Source organism: Meles meles, chromosome 6, assembly GCF_922984935.1.
Source record: "Meles meles chromosome 6, mMelMel3.1 paternal haplotype, whole genome shotgun sequence".
NCBI classification, from domain to species: Eukaryota; Metazoa; Chordata; class Mammalia; order Carnivora; family Mustelidae; genus Meles; species Meles meles.
Genome location: NC_060071.1, coordinates 124,355,873 through 124,379,285, shown reverse-complemented (window position 1 = coordinate 124,379,285; position 23,413 = coordinate 124,355,873). Strand labels below are relative to the sequence as shown.

The 23,413-nt window shown below is 45.9% G+C and overlaps 1 protein-coding gene across 6 annotated transcripts in view; it reads right to left on the bottom strand.

Annotated features, from left to right (window-relative positions):
• KCNK10 (potassium two pore domain channel subfamily K member 10) overlaps nt 1-23,413 on the bottom strand; it is a 132,539-nt gene that overhangs the window by 59,732 nt on the left and 49,394 nt on the right. For 3 of the 6 annotated variants that reach the window (XM_046010074.1, XM_046010077.1, XM_046010073.1), the window contains exon 2: nt 13,045-13,379. In XM_046010074.1, the coding sequence (XP_045866030.1) occupies nt 13,045-13,379 (335 nt within the window). Of the gene's footprint in view, nt 1-13,044; nt 13,380-17,416; nt 17,526-18,605; nt 18,715-20,045; nt 20,137-23,413 lie in introns of those variants that run through there. The other 3 variants (XM_046010075.1, XM_046010076.1, XM_046010078.1) reach the window with 3 other exon arrangements.

The following is a 23,413-nucleotide window of genomic DNA, read 5'->3' as shown; positions in this document are numbered from 1 at the left end:
GGAATGTTACTAATAAGTATTCCAGAACCATCGAAAACTGGGATGACTGGTCATCCTAGCTAGAAGCTCCAGGGACTATATGTCCCCGCTTTTATTCACCATCGTATCCTCAGGACTTAGCACTGAAGTTGGCACACAGCAGGAAATCAGTAAATCTGTTGAATTAATGAATGAGTGAGTGAATGAGGGAGTAATTGGTTAAGGGATTTGGAGCTTGGCAGAAGAAGGGAATGGTAGATGCCACGGCCTTGGGGAATGTTCATGCCTCATGCAGATTAACCGACATGTGCTGCTCCTGGAGAGAAGACTTTGAGAGCTCTTGATCTCTGATCCTCCCATATCTGCAGAATAGCAGCTTGGGTCACCAAGAAAGCATTCAATGTCCACACCCAGGACACATCACAGCAGCCAGTCCTCTCACACAACTGCTTGTATCTTAAATGAAATTGTGTCCCACCAAAGCATGGTGGGGTCAGGCCCAGGGAGCAGAGCCAGGGAAATGCATCAGTATACCAGAGGACTGAGCAAGTATCTAAGACTCTAATCACTTATTAGCAAAGGATCCAAATTCCCAAGAGATCATAAAAGGAAAACCAATGGCAAAGGTCCTGTTGACCAACATAAAAAGATATGAACCAGTCAAGGAAAGGGAGCTACAGTAGGATGAGAAGGGACACCCACACCCAAAGGTTCACATTTCCAGGAAATTCCAGACCTAGCCCATGCCAACAGATGAAAGCTTCAGGTTTTCTTCAGATAAAGAGACTACCATGAAGAGAAAGTGCCCATTTTGAGGTCAAGAGGGTTCTGTGAAGTTATGGAAATTGCCAAAGCAAGGTCTGAATGAAGTATGCCTCCGGTGAGAGAGGAATCTACACCTACTCCCATGAATCACCCCTCCCTTCCACATGGCTATTACCTGGAGAAAAGACAGTCATGTGACCCCACGAGCTACACTGGAGATATCCAGAGGCTTAAAACATTTAAGCATTCACCGCTTGAAAAACAACTCTTACTTAACATCATCCACCCGGACTGGGGCATGGGTCCTCCCCCCATCAGTCAGGGAGGCCACCTCATGGTTTTATGCTTTGAGGATCACAGAAGATGAATGTGTTACTGCTTTCTCCAAGACCAGCCACGACAGAAGTTTCTAAGACAATTGTATTGGGGGCAGGAAGTAAGCATTTGAGGCAAGTCAGAGCAGTGAGGATCAAGAGATTCTTGGGATTGGGTGGCCATTAAATCAAGTTCAAGGAAATAAAGTCTCCTGAATGCCGGCTAGATGCCAGGCTGTAGTGTTCTGTGTGGGTTACGTCCTTCCCTCCTCCTCCTGTTCTGAATGAGAGGGACTGTCCCACACTTTCCTACGAGGAGGAGCTTTAGGTTCAGTGGGGTCAGGGACCAAGTCTACCTAACTTTCATACCCATGCTCCTTCCTCTCCTGAACACCCCCTTCTGGAAAATCCAATGGTCCACATAAACCTGCTACAGTACCAAGTAAGACAGTCCACGCCTCCTTAAAAATTTCTCCTTCTCCCTCCAGTCTTTTCCTTGGAGTAAAAGCTTTCAGAAAAGGCTCAGATGTACTAGAGGGGATACTCTCCATTAACACAAGTAAGCAGCATAGCACAATGGTTAGACCTACGGGCTCTGGAGTCAGGTGTCCCAAGGCTCAAATCCCTGTTCAACCACGTACTGACTGTTACTTACCTTGGACAAGCTACTTCTTGGAATTAATTTTCTCATCCATAAAATGGCATGATGGCGATGGAACCTACCTGTCGGCTCACTGCAAGGGTTAAATGACGTCAGACCCGGAAGCACTTAGAACAGTGCCTCGGGGAAAGTGAATGACCAAAAAGCAGGAGCCATTTTTTCATGACTAGGACAGCTCTGCAGGAAATCTCTCTGTTACAGTCATCTGCAGACTCCCCCGGGTTGCCTCAGGGGCGAGAGTCCAGAAATGGATGGCTCTTCTGTGTCCGCTCTGGGTTGAATGGCTGAGTTCCAGCTCTGGTTAAGTGGCTTGCTCTAGGGCATGAAACTAGAAGATCTACAAACCTCAGTCAAGGATAAACTCAGTCAGGCCCTCAGTCAGAGGACACAGGCCCTTTCACTCAGTCACACCTTAGAATGATGGCCATTCTGTCGTTCCTCTGACCTGCGCCTTGGGGGCTGCTTGAATCTTCTGGGTCCCAGAGCTTCTCCGGAGTGTTTCCCAAACCACATGAGGAACAATGTAGGTGGGAGGCTGGGACAGGGGGCTGGCGCAGACAGCAATCAGCGGAGCTGGCATCAGTTTCCATTTAATATATATGAGGCTCAACATCCCCACCAACCTCGGGATAAAGACACTGATCTAGGTGGCCATGGTAAGCCCTCTAAATGGGATAGGAAACTGCTATGTTGCCTCCCTGGGCTCAAGCCACAAAGACACAGCCCCACTGGTGTTAGCAGCCCAGGCCTGCACTTGCCAAGCAACTTCTATGAAGGTGACTTCACACTTTAACAGTAGAAGCAAATTGAGAAAATTCGTTAATTAGAAAATTAAGATTGAAGCCCCAAAGGACATTTAGGACCTTTCTTTTCTGCCCCTTAACAGGCCCCCAGGATGGATATACCTTAGGGGCTTTCTGGTTTCTTTTTTTCTTTCTTCCTTAACAAATAAATAATAGCAATCACAACAGTAAAAGTAACTGAACTTTTGGCTCACAATTCAAACCACCCTAACAGGTGGACACGAACACCACCATCTCCAGTCGACAGATGGGAAGCTGAGGCCTGGGGTGATTATTCCCCAAGTCACCCAGCCGGGAAGTGGGAACGAGATTTAACACAAGAGGGGAAAGTGCTGAGCTTGGGGATGAGCTGAGCTCATGCCAGCTACATTGCCCCTGGGGCTCTGCTTGAACAAGGAGGGGTGCGGAGCCCTGAGCACTCCAGAAATCTCTGCTGAGTGGGAATAAGTTATTTGCAAGTTTTCTTTGTCTGACTCTCTTCCATGTGGCCCCTTCTCTGTGTCTCAGCTTCTCTCACCAATGTTCTAATATTCTTCTAATGGGTCTTCCTTCCTCCCAAAGTCCCCACTGCTAAAAAAGAACTCTTATTCTGAAAAATAATTTTCATCATGTCACTGCCTTTCTTAAACTTTGCAGTGACTTCCCACTTACCAGGACATAAAGCCCAACTCCTCAGCAAGGCTCTGTGGGCAGCTCCCAAATCCAGCCCCACTCGCCTCTCCAGCATCCATCTACCACCTCTCCCCGCTGCTGGGACCTGAGAGCTCCCCACAGTTCTAGCCACACTGACCATCTGAAGCTTTCTCAATGGGCCACACACTCCCCTGGGATGCCCTTTACCCAGAGCCGGCAGAATGAACCTCCTCCCATAGGCCATGTTTTTGTTTGAATATGTGGCGGTTAAAAGCCTAGGATCTGTGGTCAGATTGCCCAGGAGTAAATCCTAGAACTTCTGCTTACTAAATGGGCGACACTGAGCTTGTGACTTTGCTGCCCGCTGCCTCAGTTTCCTCATCTGTAAATGGGCACAAAAGACAATTGCTCTAGAATAGTTGTAACAACTAAAAGAGATAAATAGCCACAGAAACTCCCTGACCCCAAAAATGCCAGAGCCCGCATTTTTTTATGTACTTCAAATAGCTCCACTCGGGTCGTCATCAAAAAGACAAGAGGCAACCATTGCGGGTGGGGATATGGAGAAGAGAGAAGACTTGTGTCCTGCTGGTGGGAATGCAAACTGATACAGCCACTGAGGAAAACAGTATGGAAGAGCCTTAAAAAGTTAAAAATAGAATGGCCATATGAGCCAGCAATTCCACTTCTGGGAATATGTCCAAAAAAACCAAAAATACTAACTTGAAAAAATATACACACCCTCACGCTCGTAGTAGCATTATTTACAATAGACAAGACCCAGAAACAACCTAAGTGCCCATCAACAGAAGGGTGGATAGAGAAGCTGTAGTACATAGACACAGTGGAGTGTGAACGGACCTTGATGGCATGAGGCTAAGTAAAATAAGTCAGAGAAAGACAAACACTTTAGGATCTCCCTTGTTTGTGGAATCTAAAAAATAAAATAATTTTCAAAAAACCACAAGAAACAAACTAACAAAAAAAACAAAAAATAAAATAAAATAAAATAACCTCATAGAAAAAGAGATCAGAGGCCAAAAGTGGAAGTACGGGGAATCAGAAGAAGGTGGTCAAAAGTACCAGCTTCAGGTTATACGGCACATAAGTCCTAGGGATGGAAAACATAGCCTGATGACTATAGCTAACACCGCTGTGTGATACACAGGAAAAGGGTTAAGAGAGTCAGTCTTGAGGGTTCTTACCACAAGGAGAAATGTTGTGTTTTGTTTTGTTTTTGTTTTTGTCTTGTTTGCTTTTTGCTTTTGTTCTTTATTGTGTCTATTCTCGGTGATGGATGCCAAGCAAAGAGCGGTAATCATTTCACAATATCTGTTCAAACCTTTCTTCTGTACACCTTAAGCCTTTACAGTGATGTATGTCAATCATGCCACCATAACACTGGGGAGAAGCTCCACTGCAGTAAATTCCCACCGTTGGTTTATGTGCCTCTTCTTCCGAGTTTCTTGACCTCAGCACTGTTGACATTTGACTGGACTGATTCCTTGCTCTGCTGGGGGCTGTCCCGCGCATTCAGGATGTTCAGCAACCTCCCTGGTCTCTACTCACCACATCCCATTAGCACCCCCTCCAGTTACGACAACGAAAAATGTCTCCAGATGTTGTGAGAGGCCCCCTGGGGAGAGAAGCCCCTCGAATGTCCAGCAGATATAGGGAACTGTTGAATGGCTATATTGTACACCTGAACTGATACAACACTGTATGTTAAGTAACTGGGATTTAAATAAACAGTTTAATAAAAAAAAAAGACCCACTACCTGAAACTCAGCTCCCAGAACAATACTAGAAGTAGCCACCACAGAAAGAACCATCTTTTTCTTTTTTTTTGAGCTCTCACCACCTACCAAACATTGTTCAAAGCCCTTCTCATGAATTACAGAATTCAATCCTCTCAACACCCCAAGGATGAGGGATTTTTAGGCATGTTTTATTGATAATGAAGTTGGATCACAGAGAGGTTAGTAACTTGTTCATAGTGTATTTTATTCTCCTCTTTTCTATCCCCAGCACCTTGCATGTGAGTTGATAACACAGGAACACAATAGCAACTTCCAGAATGTATGTATGAATTCCTCAATGAGATAGTTCCCTCCATAACAGCAATCAGGTTCAGGACGTTGACCCATCAATCTCCTCTGGAGTCCCATGGCACCCCACACCAGTGGTTTAATTCTTTTGGAAGACCATTCCCCAAGCTATGGCCATTTTCTGCTACGGCATTTCATGGGAGTTAAGCGGTTCTGGGTACCCTGTTTTTGTTATTAATAACATGAATTACACCTTGTAGCTTACCTTATGAGGAGTTCACTCAATCCAGCCAAGGGTCCTGACATTACCAGATAAATACCATCGATACCATTTTTTTTACCTGTCAGTCACTCCTTCCAGACTTCGGTGAAGTACAATAATACTATGTTTCCAGTTTGGAACATAACATGCTGAAAACCCTTCCAAGAAGTGTCTTATGAGCACTATACACAATGCTTCTCAGACACAGAAAGTGAGAGAATGCTCCCCCTCGTCCATAAGTGTGGACATTTTCATTCTGGGAAGGAATCAGTGAACTGAAAGGCAAACCATGATCAACTTGTTCTTAATTAACACAGACTCGGCATTTAAATCTGCTTAACCTGTGTTATGAAGAAGACTGTAGATAGACCCAAGTATAAATCTTTACATCACAGTGGTGGGAGATCTTAAAGTATCCCAAGCCCAAGGCTCACACTCAGTGGGTGTGGGGAGAAGACAGAAAGAGATGCTTTCTGTTAGGAAGCAGGGAACTCCAGTGTTTCTTGACTCTGTTAAAATTCTGGCAATCATTAAACACAAAGCAAATGTTTAAGAGAGAGCTGATTTTATGATAAAGCAAGACCACTTGAAGACCTTATAGACTCATCGAGGGAGGAAGGGCAAGGTCGGACACACCTCACTTTGAATCCCAGCTCAGCCACGTTGGGGTTTGGGAAGCTACTCTACCTGTTTTAGAATCGGCTTCCTCACCTGTAAAATGGTTGTAATAGTGCCAACTTAGAGAGTTGTTGGAATGATTAAATGAGATAATGAGTGTAAGGTATCTGGCTTGTAACACGTGTCTAATAGAGGGTAGTATTGTTTAATCATTACAGAAATGATCTGAAAGATGTGTGTGTGTTCCCATGCATATGCACACTCATACACATACACACATACACACACACACACACACCCCTCATTTCCCAGAGCAACTTTTGAGACCAAAGCAGAGGACAAGTTTTAATGGCAGCACTAGGATTAGAATCTCTACATGCTCCCTTCCTGTCCCTTCTGGCTCTGAGTTCTCTCATGAAGAAGAGAGCCAAAGAATGGAAGTACATAAACAAATAAACCAGTGCATGAGTAATCTCAGATATCTCGTGGTATCACCAATGTTATACATTTAGTTTGATATCTCAATCCAAAGTGATTTCTCTGCCGGGCAATAATTAGATGCAAAACAATGCATAGGCTACACATAGATGTGAAGGTAATATGACATAATCTTTTCCTCAAGACCTCACTGTCTAAGGAAAGAAAAATCCAAGCATGAATCTAGATTCAATTTGGACTTTTTAAGTTATTTTATGTATTGCAACTAAATAGAAAGAATCTCACCACATATCACAACAACACGTATAACTCCATTCTTACTTAAAAGTACTCCAGAATTGAGATAAAGAGTTTCCAAGACCAGCAAGGCTTAAAAGACTATGCAACCAACAAGCCGACACTGCAGGAAATATTAAGGGGGGTCCTATAAAAGAGAAAAAATCCTAAGAATATCATTGAACAGAAATATAGAAACAATCTACAGACAGAAAAACTTCAAAGGTAACACGATGTCAGTAAAAACCTATCTCTCAATAACCACTCTCAATGTGAATGGCCTAAATGCGCCCATAAAAAGACACAGGGTTGCAGATTGGATAAAACGACAGGACCCATCCATATGTTGTCTACAAGAGACCCATTTTGAACCTAAGGATACACCCAGAATGAAAGTGAAGGGATGGAGGAGCATCTTTCATGGCAATGGGCCTCAAAAGAAGGCCGGGGTAGCCATTCTCATATCAGATAAATTAGATTTTAAACTAAAGACTGTAGTCAGAGATACAGAAGGACACTACATAATTCTTAAAGGAATCATCCGCCAAGATGATCTAACAATTGTGAATATCTATGCCCCCAATATGGAGCACCCAATTACATAAGAAAACTATTAATCAAGATAAAGAGTCATATTGATATGAATACAATAATAGTAGGAGATCTTAATATGCCTCTCTCAGAAATAGACAGATCATCGAAGCAGAAAATTAATAAAGAAGTAAGAGCATTGAATGACACATTGGACCAGATGGACCTCATAGACATATACAGAACATTCCACCCTAAAACAACAGAATACTCATTCTTCTCAAGTGCACATGGAACCTTCTCCAGAATAGACCACATACTGGGTCACAAAGCAGGACTCAACCGATACCAAAAGACTGATATTATTCCCTGCATATTCTCAGATCACAATGCTTTGAAACTGGAACTCAATCACAAGGAAAAGTTCAGAAGGAACTCAAATACCTGGAAGCTAAAGACCACCTTGCTTAAGAATGCTTGGATCAACCAGGAGATCAAAGATGAACTTAAACAATTCATGGAAACCAATGAGAATGAAGACACTTCGGTCCAAAACCTATGGGATACAGCAAAGGCGGTTCTAAGGGGGAAATACATAGCCATCCAAGTCTCCCTCAAAAAAAACTGAAAAATCCAGAATACACCAGCTGTCTCTACACCTTAAAGAACTGGAGAATCAACAACAAATCAAACCAACTCCACACACAAGAAGGGAAATAATCAAGATTAGAGCAGAGATCAATGAGGTAGAAACAAGAGATACAGTAGAACGTATCAATGAAACTAGAAGCTGGTTTTTTGAAAGAATCAATACGATCGATAAACCATTGGCCACACTAATCCAAAAGAAAAGAGAGAAAGCCCAAATTAATAAAATTATGAATGAAAAGGGAGAGATCACAACTAACACCAAGGAAATACAAACAATCATCAGAAATTATTACCAACAGTTATATGCCAATAAGCTAAGCAACCTAGATGAAATGGATGCATTCCTGGAAAACTACAAACTCCCAAAATTGAACCAGGAAGAAATTGACAACCTGAATAGACCGATATCTAGTAACGAGATTGAAGCAGTGATCAAAAACCTCCCAAAAAACAAGAGCCCAGGACCTGACGGATTCCCTGGGGAATTCTACCAAACTTTCAAAGAAGAAATAACCTCAATTCTCCTGAAGCTGTTCCAAAAAATTGAAGCAGAAGGACAACTTCCAGACTCTTTTTATGAAGCCAGCATTACCCTGATCCCCAAACCAGGCAAAGACCCTACCAAAAAGTAGAATTTCAGACCAATATCACTGATGAATATGGATGCAAAGATTCTTAACAAGATCCTAGCAAACAGGATCCAGCAGCACATTAAAAAGATTATCCACCATGACCAGGTGGGATTCATCCCTGGGTTGCAAGGTTGGTTCAACATTCGCAAATCAATCAATGTGATAGAACAAATCAATAAGAGAAGAGAGAAGAACCACATGGTCCTCTCAATTGATGCAGAAAAAGCATTTGACAAAATCCAGCATCCGTTCCTGAAGAAAACACTTCAAAGTATAGGGATAGAGGGAACATTCCTGAACTTCATAAAATCTATCTATGAAAGACCCACAGCAAATATCATCCTCAATGGGAAAAAGCTTGCAGCCTTCCCGTTGAGATCAGGAACACGACAAGGATGCCCACTCTCACCACTCTTGTTCAACATAGTATTAGAAGTCCTAGCAACGGCAATCAGACAACAAAGAGAAATAAAAGGTATCCAAATTGGCAAGGAAGAAGTCAAACTCTCTCTCTTCATAGATGACATGATTCTTTATATGAAAAACCCCAAAAAGTCCACCCCCAAACTACTAGAACTCATACAGCAATTCAGTAACGTGGCAGGATACAAAGTCAATGTACAGAAATCAGTGGCTTTCTTTTTTTTTTTTTTTTTATATTTATTTGACAGAAATCACAACTAGGCAGAGAGGCAGGCAGAGAGAGAGGAGGAAGCAGGCTCCCCGCGGAGCAGAGAGCCCGATGCAGGGCTCGATCCCAGGACCCTGGGATCATGACCTGAGCTGAAGGCAGAGGCTTTAACCCACTGAGCCACCCAGGCGCCCCTCAGTGGCTTTCTTATACACTAACAATGAAAATACAGAAAGGGAAATTAGAGAATCGATTCCATTTACTATAGCACCAAGAACCATAAGATACCTCGGAATAAACCTAACCAAAGAGGTAAAGGACCTGTACTCGAGGAACTACAGAACACTCACGAAAGAAATTGAAGAAGACACAAAAAGATGGAAGACCGTTCCATGCTCTTGGATTGGAAGAATAAACATTGTTAAAATATCTATACTGCCTAGAGCAATCTATACTTTTAATGCCATTCCGATCAAAATTCCACCGGTATTTTTCAAAGAGCTGGAGCAAATAATCCTAAAATTTGTATGGAATCAGAAGAGACCCCGAATTGCTAAGGAAATGTTGAAAAACAAAACAAAACTGGCAGCATCACGTTACCCAATTTCAAGCTTTACTACAAAGCTGTGATCACCAAGAGAGCATGGTACTGGCATAAAAACAGACACATAGACCAGTGGAACAGAGTGGAGAGCCCAGATATGGACCCTCAACTCTATGGTGAAATAATCTTCAACAAAACAGGAAAAAATATACAATGGAAAAAAGACAGTCTCTTCAATAAATGGTGCTGGGAAAACTGGACAGCGATATGTAGAAGAATGAAACTCGACCATTCTCTTACACCGTACACAAAGATAAACTCGAAATGGATAAAAGACCTCAACATGAGACAGGAATCCATCAGAATTCTAGAGGAGAACATAGGCAGTAACCTCTTCGATATCAGCCACAGCAACTTCTTTCAAGATATGTCCCCAAAGGCCAAGGAAACAAAAGCAAAAATGAACTTTTGGGACTTCATCAAGATCAAAAGCTTCTGCACAGCAAAGGAAACAGTTAACAAAACAAAAAGGCAACCCACGGAATAGGAGAAGATATTTGCAAATGACAGTACAGACAAAAGGTTGATATCCAGGATCTATAAAGAACTCCTCAAACTCAACACACACAAAACAGATAATCATATCAAAAAATGGGCAGAAGATATGAACAGACACTTCTCCAACGAAGACATACAAATGGCTATCAGACACATGAAAAAATGTTCATCATCACTAGCCATCAGGGAGGTTCAAATTAAAACAACATTGAGATACCACCTGACACCAGTTAGAATAGCCAAAATTAGCAAGACAGGAAACAACGTGTGTTGGAGAGGATGTGGAGAAAGGGGAACCCTCTTACACTGTTGGTGGGAATGCAAGCTAGTGCAGCCACTTTGGAGAACAGTGTGGAGATTCCTGAAGAAATTAAGAATAGAGCTTCCCTATGACCCTGCAATTGCACTGCTGGGTATGTACCCCAAAGATACAGATGTAGTGAAAAGAAGGGCCATCTGTACCCCAATGTTTATTGCAGCAATGGCTACGGTCGCCAAACTGTGGAAAGAACCAAGATGCCCTTCAACGGATGAATGGATAAGGAAGATGTGGTACATATACACAATGGAGTATTATGCCTCCATCAGAAAGGACGAATACCCAACTTTCGTAGCAACATGGACGGGACTGGAAGAGATTATGCTGAGCGAAATAAGTCAAGCAGAGAGAGTCAAGTATCATATGGTCTCACTTATTTGTGGAGCATAACAAATAACATGGAGGACATGGGGAGATGGAGAGGAGAGGGAGTTGAGGGAAACTGGAAGGGGAGATGAACCATGAGAGACTATGGACTCTGAAAAACAACCAGAGGGTTTTGAAGGGGCAGGGGGGGTGGGAGGTTGAGGAACCAGGTGGTGGGTAATAGGGAGGGCACGTACTGCATGGAGCACTGGGTGTGATGCCAAAACAATGAACACTGTTATGCTGTAAATAAACAAATAAAAAAAAAATGCAAAAAAAAAAAAAAAAGTACTCCAGAATTGCTTCCCTCATTTTCCATGACATTCTTAAATCTGACACAGATTGGTACAATTACCCCCATCATCACAAATTTGATACCATTTTCTCATAAAAAGAGGGAGAAAAAGACAAAGCTATCTAAGAAAGAATAATGTGAAATATTGCCCTTAGATTTTTGCATTTTAAAGTTTTCTTTTTTAATAAAAATTATAGGATCATAGATATGAAATCATATTTATTCCCAGGGGTGGGAAAATGTATATTTCTAATTATTTATAAGAGCCAAGTCAGATTATCAAAATTTCTTCAAAGTAAGACAATTGCTATGAAAGTTCCGGAGCATAAGGAGCCCCATAATTCCCATACTCTGTCAATGTACTTTGAAATAAATATACAAATAACCAGGTCAGTCCTGCAATCCTGCAAAATTCTGGATCACAATAGCCGTTAGACCTTAATGCAGATATCCTAGACCAGAAGGAGTCATGGGATCCATCTTTCTCGTCCTTCTGCCTTGCAAACTTTAGAGTCCCTGGAAAGATATGAATCTCCCTTGCCTCCGTATATGTCACCACCTTCCAGCAGGACCTACACCTCCTGGTTCAGGAGCATGTGCAGGACAGGAACTCAAACCTCAGTCTCCAAGGTAGCCATCCTCCATCTACTGAACAATGAAGCCCCCCCCCCCCAACTGGGCTCCCAACCATTCCCCTTCCGCCCTCTGCGACGAGGCTCCCTGCCCTTCCCAGGCTTCTGAAGCCTCCTGTTTCATCTGTTCGCATCACACCACCCAAGATGACTCCATCTCCCATGACCCCCCCAACCACCGCCCCCCCGTGCTTTCACTGCCCTGCTTGTCAAGTGTTAGCCCAAAGGTCTCCGCCTCCATCTGTTTATGGATATTTTTTTCTTAATATCCAAGGTCTGTCAGTCAGTGCCTGATGCAATGTGTTCAAACCAGCAATCCTGATTATTACTACTACTGCTCTCCTTGTTATTTCATCCCCATAAACCCACCAAAATGGCTCTGCTGAGTCACCAACAGCCTCCCATCCCCCCTCTGGCGATCTTTACTCCATTCTCAGGGGGACAGGTTAATACATCCCTGCTTGTTTAAAATTCCTTCTTTGCGGGGTGCCTGGGTGGCTCAGTGGTTTAAGCCTCTGCCTTCAGCTCAGGTCATGATCTCAGGGTCCTGGGATCGAGCCCCGCATCGGGCTCTCTGCTCAGCGGGGAGCCTGCTTCCCCCTCTCTCTCTGCCTGCCTCTCTGCCTACTTGTGATCTCTGTCTGTCAAATAAATAAATAAAATCTTTAAAAAAAAAAAAAATTCCTTCTTTGCCTTCTAAAGCACCCTCTTAGCCCAGTGTCCTACACAGACTTCCGAACCAGGAAGCTAATCAGCACACAGAAGTGGCCTTGAATTTGAAAATCCAAACCCCTTTTGCCTGCTGCTGCCTCCAGCCACCTTATCCAAAAGCACATGATGCAAAACCCAGCCTGCTTCTAACATCGCTGCATGGAGGCTGTGGCATGCCTGGCCCCCTTCCCCCACATCATTGCATGCCTCACTCTCTGGCTCCTTTGAGGTCCCAGCTCAAATGTCACCTCTCCGGAGAGATCCTCCCTAACCCACCATGACCATCAGGAGCATCTCAACCAGAGGCAAACTCAGTGAGCTCGAAGGACAAAACCGCAGCTGTCCCTTCAGCTGTGGCTGCCTCCCTCCCCGCTTACCTGGATCAGTGTCTCCAGCTCCTGTGGGCTCACGCAGATATGATCCCGCAGGAATTCTGCCTTCTCCAAGGCAATGGTGTTCTTCTGGCTGCTCTCGAAGGGCTGCTCCAAGGCCCGGAAGACCAGACCGCCGGTGACAAGGTAGACCACCACAACCACGAAGATCGCGACGACAGTTTTCCACTTCATGACAGTCTGCAGGCCCCCCTGGGAGGCGCCTTCCATCCTGGCTACCACCGTGGCTCGGGAGGAGATGGAGAGGCGCGGGGTGGCGTAGGGTCCGTTAGTGGCACCCTTGGGCTGGCCCACGGGGGGCGCTGCTGCCGGAACGGCCACTGAGAAACAGGACAGGGGACAAAACAGAGAGTTTGTTGATAAATACAAGACACGCAACTTGTCAGAAACAAAGCACAGATGTCTTTCTCAAGCCAGCTTTCAAACGGGAGGTTGAAAACCTGGTTCACCAGGCTGGGCAGCGAGGGAATCTGATCAGCGGTGAGGTGCCTGTTTGATTTCTTGGAAAAGGAGCCCCAGGAGTTCGGGGGTTTCAAAAAAGGAGTAGTAACTGAGTTCAACATTCTTACATTTCTCTACAAGGACCCAATTTTGAAAGCCAGGTCTCCGTGGTTTATAATTCGTTTCTTCTCTCAAGCTTCCTCGGATAAACAATGTGTAAGATGCTGGACAGACCATCATATTTGACACGCTGTGCAACTTGGAGAGGGAATAAATCGGAAACGGATGCCCAGCTACTCTGTCCACCCACTGAGGACAGAGGACACCAAGAGCAAAGAGGAGATGAACGTCTAGCAAGTTTCAGAGTCCCTTTCATCCGGTCCTGGTCACAAAACAAAGGGAAGAAGAACAAGCTTGCTATCAGGCAGACGAGTCAAAACTCAGACACGGTAAAGAAAGTTTGGGTTTCAGGGGCGCCTGGGTGGCTCAGCGGGTTAAAGCCTCTGCCTTCGGCTCAGGTCATAATCTCAGGGTCCTGGGATCGAGCCCCACATCAGGCTCTCTGCTCAGGGGGAAGCCTGCTTCCCTCCCTCTCTCTGCCTGCCTCTCTGCCTACTTGTGATCTCTGTCTGTCAAATAAATAAATAAATAATCTTTAAAAGAAAGTTTGGGTTTCAGAAGAGGACCAAAGTGAAAAACAACAACAACAAAAAAAAACAACAACAAAAAAAAAAAAAAAAACCAGGGGACTGGATGGAGGGAAGTAAACAACGAGTGATGTTGCATGTCAAGTAACTTGGTTTCCTAGAAAAATATAAGAATAATAAAATAGATTCTAAGCACATTTCTCAACAGAAAACGCGATGACTTTGGTGACCAAATTTTGTGTCTATTTTCCTCCAGTAAGAAGCCATTGGAAAAGAAATTTCCCCTCGGTTTGAGAACACATCGAATTCTCAAAGGTCCCTGGTCTCTAGAAGGGCAATCTCATTACCTTGGAAATAAATTTGTGAAGCTGGAGGCTTTTCTAGAATGGCCGGAAGAGCAGGGTCGTGTTGCACACACAACGGTATCACGCACTTTGGAAATCTGTCTTGTGCAGCAGTGAACAGCAGTGCATTCGATTTTGCTCTACCTTTATTACACAAATGCTTATTATGGCCTCTGTCAGAGAGCAGCCTGGCTGTTGTGTAAATAAGGTATTAGAGGATGGTATTAGATAATTACCTAAGCGGAGCAAACAGTCCCACTCAAGAGAGCAGACTGCTCGCCCTCTGCCTTGGGAAACTCAAGACAAACAAAAGCACAGAATGTCACCCCCTCCCTGTGCAGAGCACCGATGACCCTGAGGACACCCAGCCAGAAGGGTGGCCACCTCAAGGAATGCAGGTCTGCGAATACCTGCCTTTCTTCCCGCAGCCTCAAAATCAGCTTTTCTCTTTGAAAACCAAGCAGAACATCAGCCTTTAATTGGACATGATTCTAGCAAATAAAATCGTAAAATGTTAGATTTCCTTTTGACTCACTGAATGCAAAACCGTCTGGAATCTCTCCCTGAAAGATTTAAGAGTCAATCTTAAATTATCTGGGCATTATATTCTTGCTAGTCCTTCCCCGCAAAATAGGACTTTCAGGTTCCTGTTAACCTTTGTTGATACTGAAGTACGGCTTGTCTAGGTTTCTTTCAACCTTGCCCCCACATTTCCCATTCATTACCCCTCCCCCCCCCCCCCCCCCCCCCACGTCTCAGTTCCCTGTGCCTCACACCCTTCCCAGGATCACTAACCTCATGGGGGACATCACGACGGCTTGCCTGGGCCATCACGACGGCTTGCCTGGGCCCATCCAGCAGCCTCCTAAGTGACCTCCCCTGCCTCCACACGGACCCACCTTTGACAAAGCTGGGGTTAAATACTACTTCTGGAAGCACCTCCCCCCCTTTTCCCCTGTCCCCTCTGTGGTGGGCAGAATAATGGCTCCTGAAGATGTTCACATCCTCATCCCTGGGCCCTCTGGCCTACATTACCTTACATCACAAAAGGAACTTTGCAAATGTGATTAAGTTAAGGATCTAGAGATAAGGAATTATCCCAGATTACCAGTGTAGGCCCCTCGTGATCACAAAAGAGAGGCAGGAGGGTCAGAGAAAGAAAACATGTAAGAAAAGAAGCAGGGGTGACAAGCCAAGGGATGAAATCAGCTCCTAGAAACTGGAAAAGACAAGGAACAGACTCTCCCCTAGAGGCTCAGAAGGATCCAGCCCTGCTGACACCTTAATTTTGGCCCAATGAGACAGATTTGGAACTTCTGACCTCCAGAATCACAAAATGATAAATATGCATTGCGTTAAGTTACTAAGATGATGGCAATCTGTTACAGCAGCAATAGGAAACTCATAGGCCCCCCCTCCCCTGCTAGGTTACATCTCTCTGGTCCACACTCACTGGGCTGTGCTGTTAATAGAGCCTGTTTACTTGTCATTGGACTTAGAGCTTCCGGAGGGTAGGACCCGGGTCTACCTTCTCACCTCTGTATCCCAGTGTCTTGTACAGTGCCTGGCACACAGTACGCTGATTAAATGAAGAATAAAAGGAAGAAACCTTGGCACATCGAAACTACACATGCAATGTGGGTGAGGGGTGCTCAGTGGGAAAGAGCCAGGCCCTCAACAGCAGGTGCCCCAACACAGCAATGCTCTGGTCATGCCTCTGCCGTCCATGGATGTTCCTTTGGCCATCAGCTCCCTCCCCGCCTTCCCTTGCCTGGGAGACTCCCACCCTCCTCAGTCTCAGCTCAAAGCCGCCTCCTCCGTGAAGTCATCCTGGACTCTCCATGCAGACTCGGCATGCCTGTCTCCCCACAAGCCTGGAAATCCCTGGGAGTCTGAAAGCTTGTCTTTTGATTGATGGATCTCCATTTCTTGGCACAGCGCCTGGCATAGAGCAAATGTTTGTTTTCTGTTGTTGTTGTTAACTCCTTCAGACTCTAAACAAACGGCCCATCCGAAACCCCACCACCCTCAGTGAGAAGCATTTATTTAATGCCAAGTCAGCAGGAGGCATTAAGCTCTGGTGGGGCTAAGTCAGAGTCCCTCCCAGTTTCAGGAGTTTGATAGCCTACTTAGGGAACATCCTTCACAGTGTCAGGTGACAAGACATTAGGAGGAAGCCCAATGACAGCCTTGAGCTCAGAGGTCAGCTGTTGCTGGGCCTCCTTCACTGACTGGCATCATGGATGTTTCCGGGACTTCTAGAATTCCTGAGGCTGAGCAGAATTGGGCCTGACAAAGATCTTTCTCAGACCAGTTCCTGATGCCAGTTTGCTAAGAGGCTGTCCCCAGGAGCATAGTCTGAATAGAATCCGCCAATCCCAAGTTTCCAAAGCACCAGGAGAGAAAACCAGTTTCAGCCCCAAAGCCATCACTGTCTGGTTGACCACTTAGTTTCTCTGTTTCCTTATCTGCTGAAGGTGAATAGTAAGGACTCCAATGGAGGGCTGCAAGGCACATGCATGGTCATAGCCACCGCGCATCCCCACTTTGCAGATAAAGAAACTGAGACCTGGAGAGAGTACGTGGCTAACCTGAGGTCAAGGGGGCAGAAAGTGGGGGAGCCGGGATTAAAATGAGAATAATCTGACTTCGAAGTCAGTTCTCTTCTGGAGCGTAGACACAGAAGAATAGTAAACACAAACATTCCCCTGGTGGAAAGGGCCCTTTTATCTGAAATGTATCAATAACAGATGGGACATAGAAAGTGATGACCTATCATTCCTCATGACTCCCCCGGAAAAGTATCCGGCAGCAAACGCACTGCCAAGAAGTGATGAGAAGGGAAAGGTGGGAAGGGCAATATCCCTTCAGTTAATTTTCATTTTAAAATATTTCCTCACAAATGCTCGCCCATTCCACTTTCACCTGAACTCGGGTAGATATGGGAGCACGCGCGGAAATCTCCTTCTTCGTGGTTGAACAGGTTCACGGTAGTTTTGAATTTTTCAGGCTTTCCCGTGCCCTGTACTTCCTGCCCGTTCTTGCACTCAGTCAACAAACACTGGAGTCAGCCGGGTGCCATACTTGGCGCTGGGGACATGGAAAAGGAGAGGACCCATCCCAGCCTTCAGAGTCCGTGGGAGAGTCGACGAGGATCTAACACACGCACGAACCTAGTGCATCATCACGAGACCTTGTGTGGAGAGCAGTTGTCATTATCTGTCCCCCTTGACAGGTGAGGCTTGAAGGCCCCGGGCAGCGGTATCCTTGGACCCATCTTCAGACACCCAACCCCAAGTGCCTCCACTCCTCCACCCACTTGAAACAAATGACCTCCCCCGGACTCGGGTTTCTTGGGAACCTGAAAGGCAGCCACCTCAGAGATGCCGCTGTCACACAGCAACGTGACTCTGCCTATTGATCCAGGCAAAGTACAACGGATTGCAACACACTGACGAGAAGCGGAGAACTCCTGCCCTCCCCCCCGCAACCCTCCCAGGCCTGGCATGGGTCCAGGGCCACCTGCACTGGCAGCTTGGAGTCCAGAGAGCTCCAGGGGAACACTGAGCCCAGAATCCCCAAAAAGCTTCCCCAGGTGTACGTGGACTTGAGGCAAGTACAGAGGGTGGGTACCGGGAAGAAGGAGGAACGCTGAGGAGCCTCACAGCAGCTGGTTTCACCATGACCGTCCTCTGAGAAGAACAGAGAGACTGTGCTAGGTCCTTCTGATGCCACATATGCCAACAGCCAGACCTTGTTCTTTCAGCTTCCATCTGACAGCCGTACCTTAAGGGGGCTCAGACTCGTCCTGGTAAGAACACAGAGACAGTCTACACACACTAAGTGAGCAAGCCCTGCATGTCCCCAGAAGGCCACTGCAGAAAAGGTTTTCTCCTTTGGGTTCAGGGACTTCTCTCACCTGGCCCTCTTAAAACGCTAGGCTTTGCATCCAGATAGAAGAGACCAAGGCATCGGGAAATTTCTGGGACCCTTTAGAGACAGAGAGCCAAGACGAGAGGAAACCAGGCTAAAAGGGGCTGAGAACATGCTGCCACCTTGACTCACATCTGTCCCCTCCTCTCCCTTTAGGGCAGACCCAGTCTTCTTCTCTCACCGGAATTGCTTCCAAAGCCTCCAGTCCTGCCTCCTTGAATCCACCCTCCACATCACAGACAGGTGGCGCTCTTCCAGGTGTGACTCTGAGCACGGCCACTGGACACGTGCTCCTCTGAAGGCACCACAGTGATTGGTTAAAGCACAGGCTCCTTGAGGACCTGGTGCCTGCCTGTGTCCCCAGCCTCACCTGCTGCCACGCCCCCACACACAACCTTTGACCCTGCCAAACCCAGCAATACCCTGACCCTTGCATGCTGAGCCACCTGCTGATGTGGCCCTTAGCGCTGTCTTGCTTCCCAGATACCTTTCTTCTCCCCACTCTTTACCTGGCCCACAACACCTCTACTCATTTCATGTGTCACTTCATGTGTCACCACCTCCAGGAAGTCCTCCCTGACTGCCCACCCCCCAGTATAATCAGATGTCCTTCCTCTATGCTCTCCTTATGCCTCATCGTGGTGCCTAGCACAGTGCCTACAACTGAGTTGCTCCTACTTATAATATGCTCCATTCCTGAATTCATTCATGCATCCATCCATAAATCTGCCAGCATTTATGATATCAATTTTACACACTTCCCCAACAGAAAATCTGACGGCAGAATTCACTGAATCTGGTACTCTGAGCAGCCCCCGTACTGTAGTACTTTTTCCCCATAGACAGACATCCAGAGTCAAGGGGTTAAAGTTTTCAGACATTGAAACAGCCTAAGGAGAGCTCCTCGTGATTTGTTCAATTCCTAGGGAAGACAAGAAAAAGCCCAGGACCAGGGCTCCTCCTTGTCCATGTTGAGCTGGTTGGAACAGCCTTGTCCTTTTCCACGGCCCTGCTCCTCTTCCAAGATCTGGGGCTCCCTACTTTGTGGCTTTCCCAACAGGCCCCACACTCCACCATGCTGGTGCGATGGACCCCTCTGTCGTGACTGTATGGTCAACGTCTGAAGGCACAAAGCTCTGGCTGGGGCTCTGTTGTCTAGTTCCAAAATGCTTCCTGAATACCATTTTGTCCCTTATTTTTTTCTTTAAGATTTTTATTTATTTATTTGACAGAGATCACAAGTAGGCAGAGGCAGGCAGAGAGAGAGAGGAGGAAGCAGGCTCCCCACTGAGCAGAGAGCCCGATGTGGGGCTCGATCCCAGGACCCTGAGATCATGACCTGAGCCGAAGGCAGAGGCCTCAACCCACTGAGCCACCGAGGCACCCCCATACTTTGTCTCTTACTCTAAATTTTTTCCTCCATAATTTAAATTAACTAGAGCACTTTAAAAAAAGGAAGAGTTTTTCTCCCCCTACCTTTTGGATTAAAAATAATATAAGCAGCTGTAGTTCCCAAAATATCTCCTTTACCCTGGGGCCAAGTGTTTTAAATCCCATTATCAGGTTCATTCCTTCCAGAAAGAGGTTTGCCTTTCCCAGGTGTTTTGTCAAAAGCACTTACCTCTCCTCACTGGGCTCCACGAAGGAGGACCTTTCCCAAGCAGCCTGGAGCCAGGGGATCCTTCTAAAACTCTAATCCTGCTCCTGCTTAAAACCCCACAATTACTCCCACAGCTGTTTACATGGCCTCAATGCCCCATGTGCTCAGGGCCCTCTTCCTTCCCCAGCCTTGCCCCACCCTCCACATGCTGCCCTCTGACCCCGGCAAACTTCCTTGGGTCTCATTCAGCTCTCTCAAGCTCGGAGATCGCAAGTGGTTGCACCAATCGAACCAATTGGTTTTACAGACCCACAGCAGAAAACAAAACTGAAAAACGCATGTTAATCCATTCGGCAGAAAGATCCTATGACTTAAGTCTATAAGCCAATACACTGCCTGATTCCCTAACCTAAAGAAATCTTTTCACTGCATCCCACCCAGTGATGCTGACAGAAGCAGCTAGAGGTACTTTGATAAATTCCATATTTATCAGAGCATAAAATACAGAGGTGATCAGGACACTAATGTTTTCCAGTGATGAAGAGGAAGCGGCATTTAGAAACTTCACGTGCCATTTGTTCACTTATTCAACAAATACATGCCAACTCTGTGCCAAGAGTAGTAGCAAACTCCATGCTCAGTGTCCAGGCTGCCAAACCACCATCCACCAGGAAGCTCAAGGGACCAATTCTTTTGAGAAGCCCAAAGCCAGTGAAACTAGGGGATGTATGTTTCCCTGTAGCTTTGATTCCCCAATGTAGCTACTCTCTGCTTCCTCTGCTCTGATCCAACCTTCCCTTCCCATCCCAAACCTTTCCAAAGACATCTCAGGTCCACCAGACTAAAAACCTCCCCAACTTTCTCAACATCTTGAGAGAACCTTCCTCCATCTTCTTTAGTGACACCTGGGCTTCCCCTAAGGACACTGTCCCCTAAGGACAGTGTCCTCTGAGTGTGGCATTCAGGTAGAGGTTGTTCAATTCTCTCTCACCCACAATCTCAGGGCCAACCTGTCCCAGAAAAATAACACTCCATACCCTTGTGTCCAAATCCCTGTCCCTTTGAGACCCAAATCCTCTGACTCCTCCACTTTGTCCTCTTCCCATGGCTGTCGGTGGTAGAGCTGCCTTCTCTCCTTGATGCCCTGAAGCTTTTGTCCAGGTCCTGCTTTCCTCCTGAGATATTTCAGTTGTTTCACAGACAATCCATCCAATACCCAAACTCCCATTTCCTTGATTTCATCACCACTACCGTCATCTCCAATCCACTTCAGCCAGTGACTCAGGCCAGTTCCCCAGAAGCAGATCCCGAGGTGAAGATTGGTGTGGGAACAATTTATTTGGGAAATGCTTCACCAGGAGAAACCCCTAAAGGAGTGGGGAAGCAGGGCTGGGGAGGACAGGAAACCAAGTAAGCACGGGTTCGAGCCGAAGTCCTGTCCCCTGAGCCCACGGGAGCTCTGCAGTATAAACGCCTTCTCCAAGTTTGTCCCAGCTCTCTTACCCAGTCAGTCATTTAGTCAGTCACTAGCTACAGAAACCCCAGGGGGGACATAAATGCCCAGGAGCATCCTGGTAAGAGATGTCAGTAGACCAAGGAAAATCTTCTCAAAAGGGATTCTTTGTAGGGACAAGCTACAGGGGGAGAAGTGCATAGAGTCTGGAGGAGGGGTACACAGGGTCAGGAAGAACGTTCTGGAAGGCTGGAGGAGCCTTGGGGATCACTGACGCTCCAAACCCACACTTTCCTTCTTCAGCTTGGGGTCACACAGCCAGCTGCCCTGTCTCCCTGCTCAGAAACTCCTGTCCAGACAGACATCACAGAGATATTAAGGTGTATCTGACTGTACACGACCTGAAATTGTACATGGGGATCCATCTGCAAGATAGCTGTCTGCTTTATGAGAGGATTTGCTGGGGAAAGCACTGGAACGGCAAGCTGTGTATTCGACTAAAAGGGGCTGCGGTTTATATGTGTATATCTTTAAGAACAAACCATTTATGTAGAATGAGCTGTATCCTCATTGTACTCTTGTGCTGGGGTCACTGAGATGGAGTCTCAACGCCCCAGTACACTGGGCCCCTGGGAGAGCCGCCCGGAGCTCCTGGCTTGCTTCATAGCCACTAAAACCTCCTATATTAAAAAAAAAAAAAAAAAAAAATCTTGGATGAAAAAGAAATTTTAGATGGCTCTTCCTTCACTGTGCCTACTAAGTCGCAAAAATGAATGCAATCCATCAAAGGCAGAAAACGGTTTCTACAAAACACCCCACAAAATGGCTTTGCCTTTCAGCATCACCCTCTGGATAATTTTCCCCTTCGAGTGGCTCCTTTAATGCAGTCTCAGAGCTGCTGACATCAGCAACATTTCTGTGATTCGCTGCAAATGCAGCCATCAGAGGCTGGGAGTGAGTGCGGGAGAGAGGAAGCGAGAAACCTAAAAGGGGAAAGAATACCCACATTGATCCTCACGAGGCTGGGAGACAGTGATGTAGTAAATACCCATCCGTTTCTCCAAAGCCTGAGAAGTGTTTCCAAATACTGTTAATAGCTCTAATTGGTGAAGTCTTCAAGGAGTCAACAGACTTACTGAAAAACTGGATGAACAGATCTAAAAAAAACAGGGAAGGGAACCTTTGATAACCCAGCACTCCTAGATTTGGAGAACCAAATGGGATCCGATAAAGCCAAGAGTCATTCCTGCCTCGGGAATCCTAGGGCTAAACCAGCCTCCAGGGGAGTTTCCCAACCAACCATGAGTTGTTGAATGTACGCTGGCCCTTCTCGCCAGACCAACACCTCCCTCCACCACCCTGATATCTGCAGTCGTTTCTCACTAGTAATCCCTCCTGCTAGAGAGTAAATTCCTCTAGATGCCCCCTTGCTCTGGGACCCTTACCTCTAAATCTCCCAGAGTCCCAATCCCAGTGCACAGCATATAATAAGAGCTCAATTAATATTTGTGGCATAGATTCAACAGATGCTGGTTTAGTATCTAACTAAAGATACTTAGGAACCAATGCACAGGCAGGTGATGAAGGAGGACCCTGGTGTCCAGGAGCTCACCAGGTAAAAAGGTGGGTGAATTGGTGAAGCAATCTTCCCCCACCATTCCCCTGTAATTCAGAAAGGGCCAGGTGCTGAAGGATCTAGAAAAGGCATCTGAAATCTCAGAGGGCAAACAGATCCCTGCCTGGATTCTGAGGAAATCTTCCAAGCTGTTATGCTGGTCCTGAACCTGCTCCCCAAGAAACAGCTCATAAAACAAAGGAGTACAGAAAAAAGTGTGCTCTGGCATCGTTTTCCAAAATTTACTTCCTCTTCCATGTTACTTCTGATGGGTCCTCAGACCCCCAGTCGTTATTCAGATGAACCCATGTGATGGGTTAT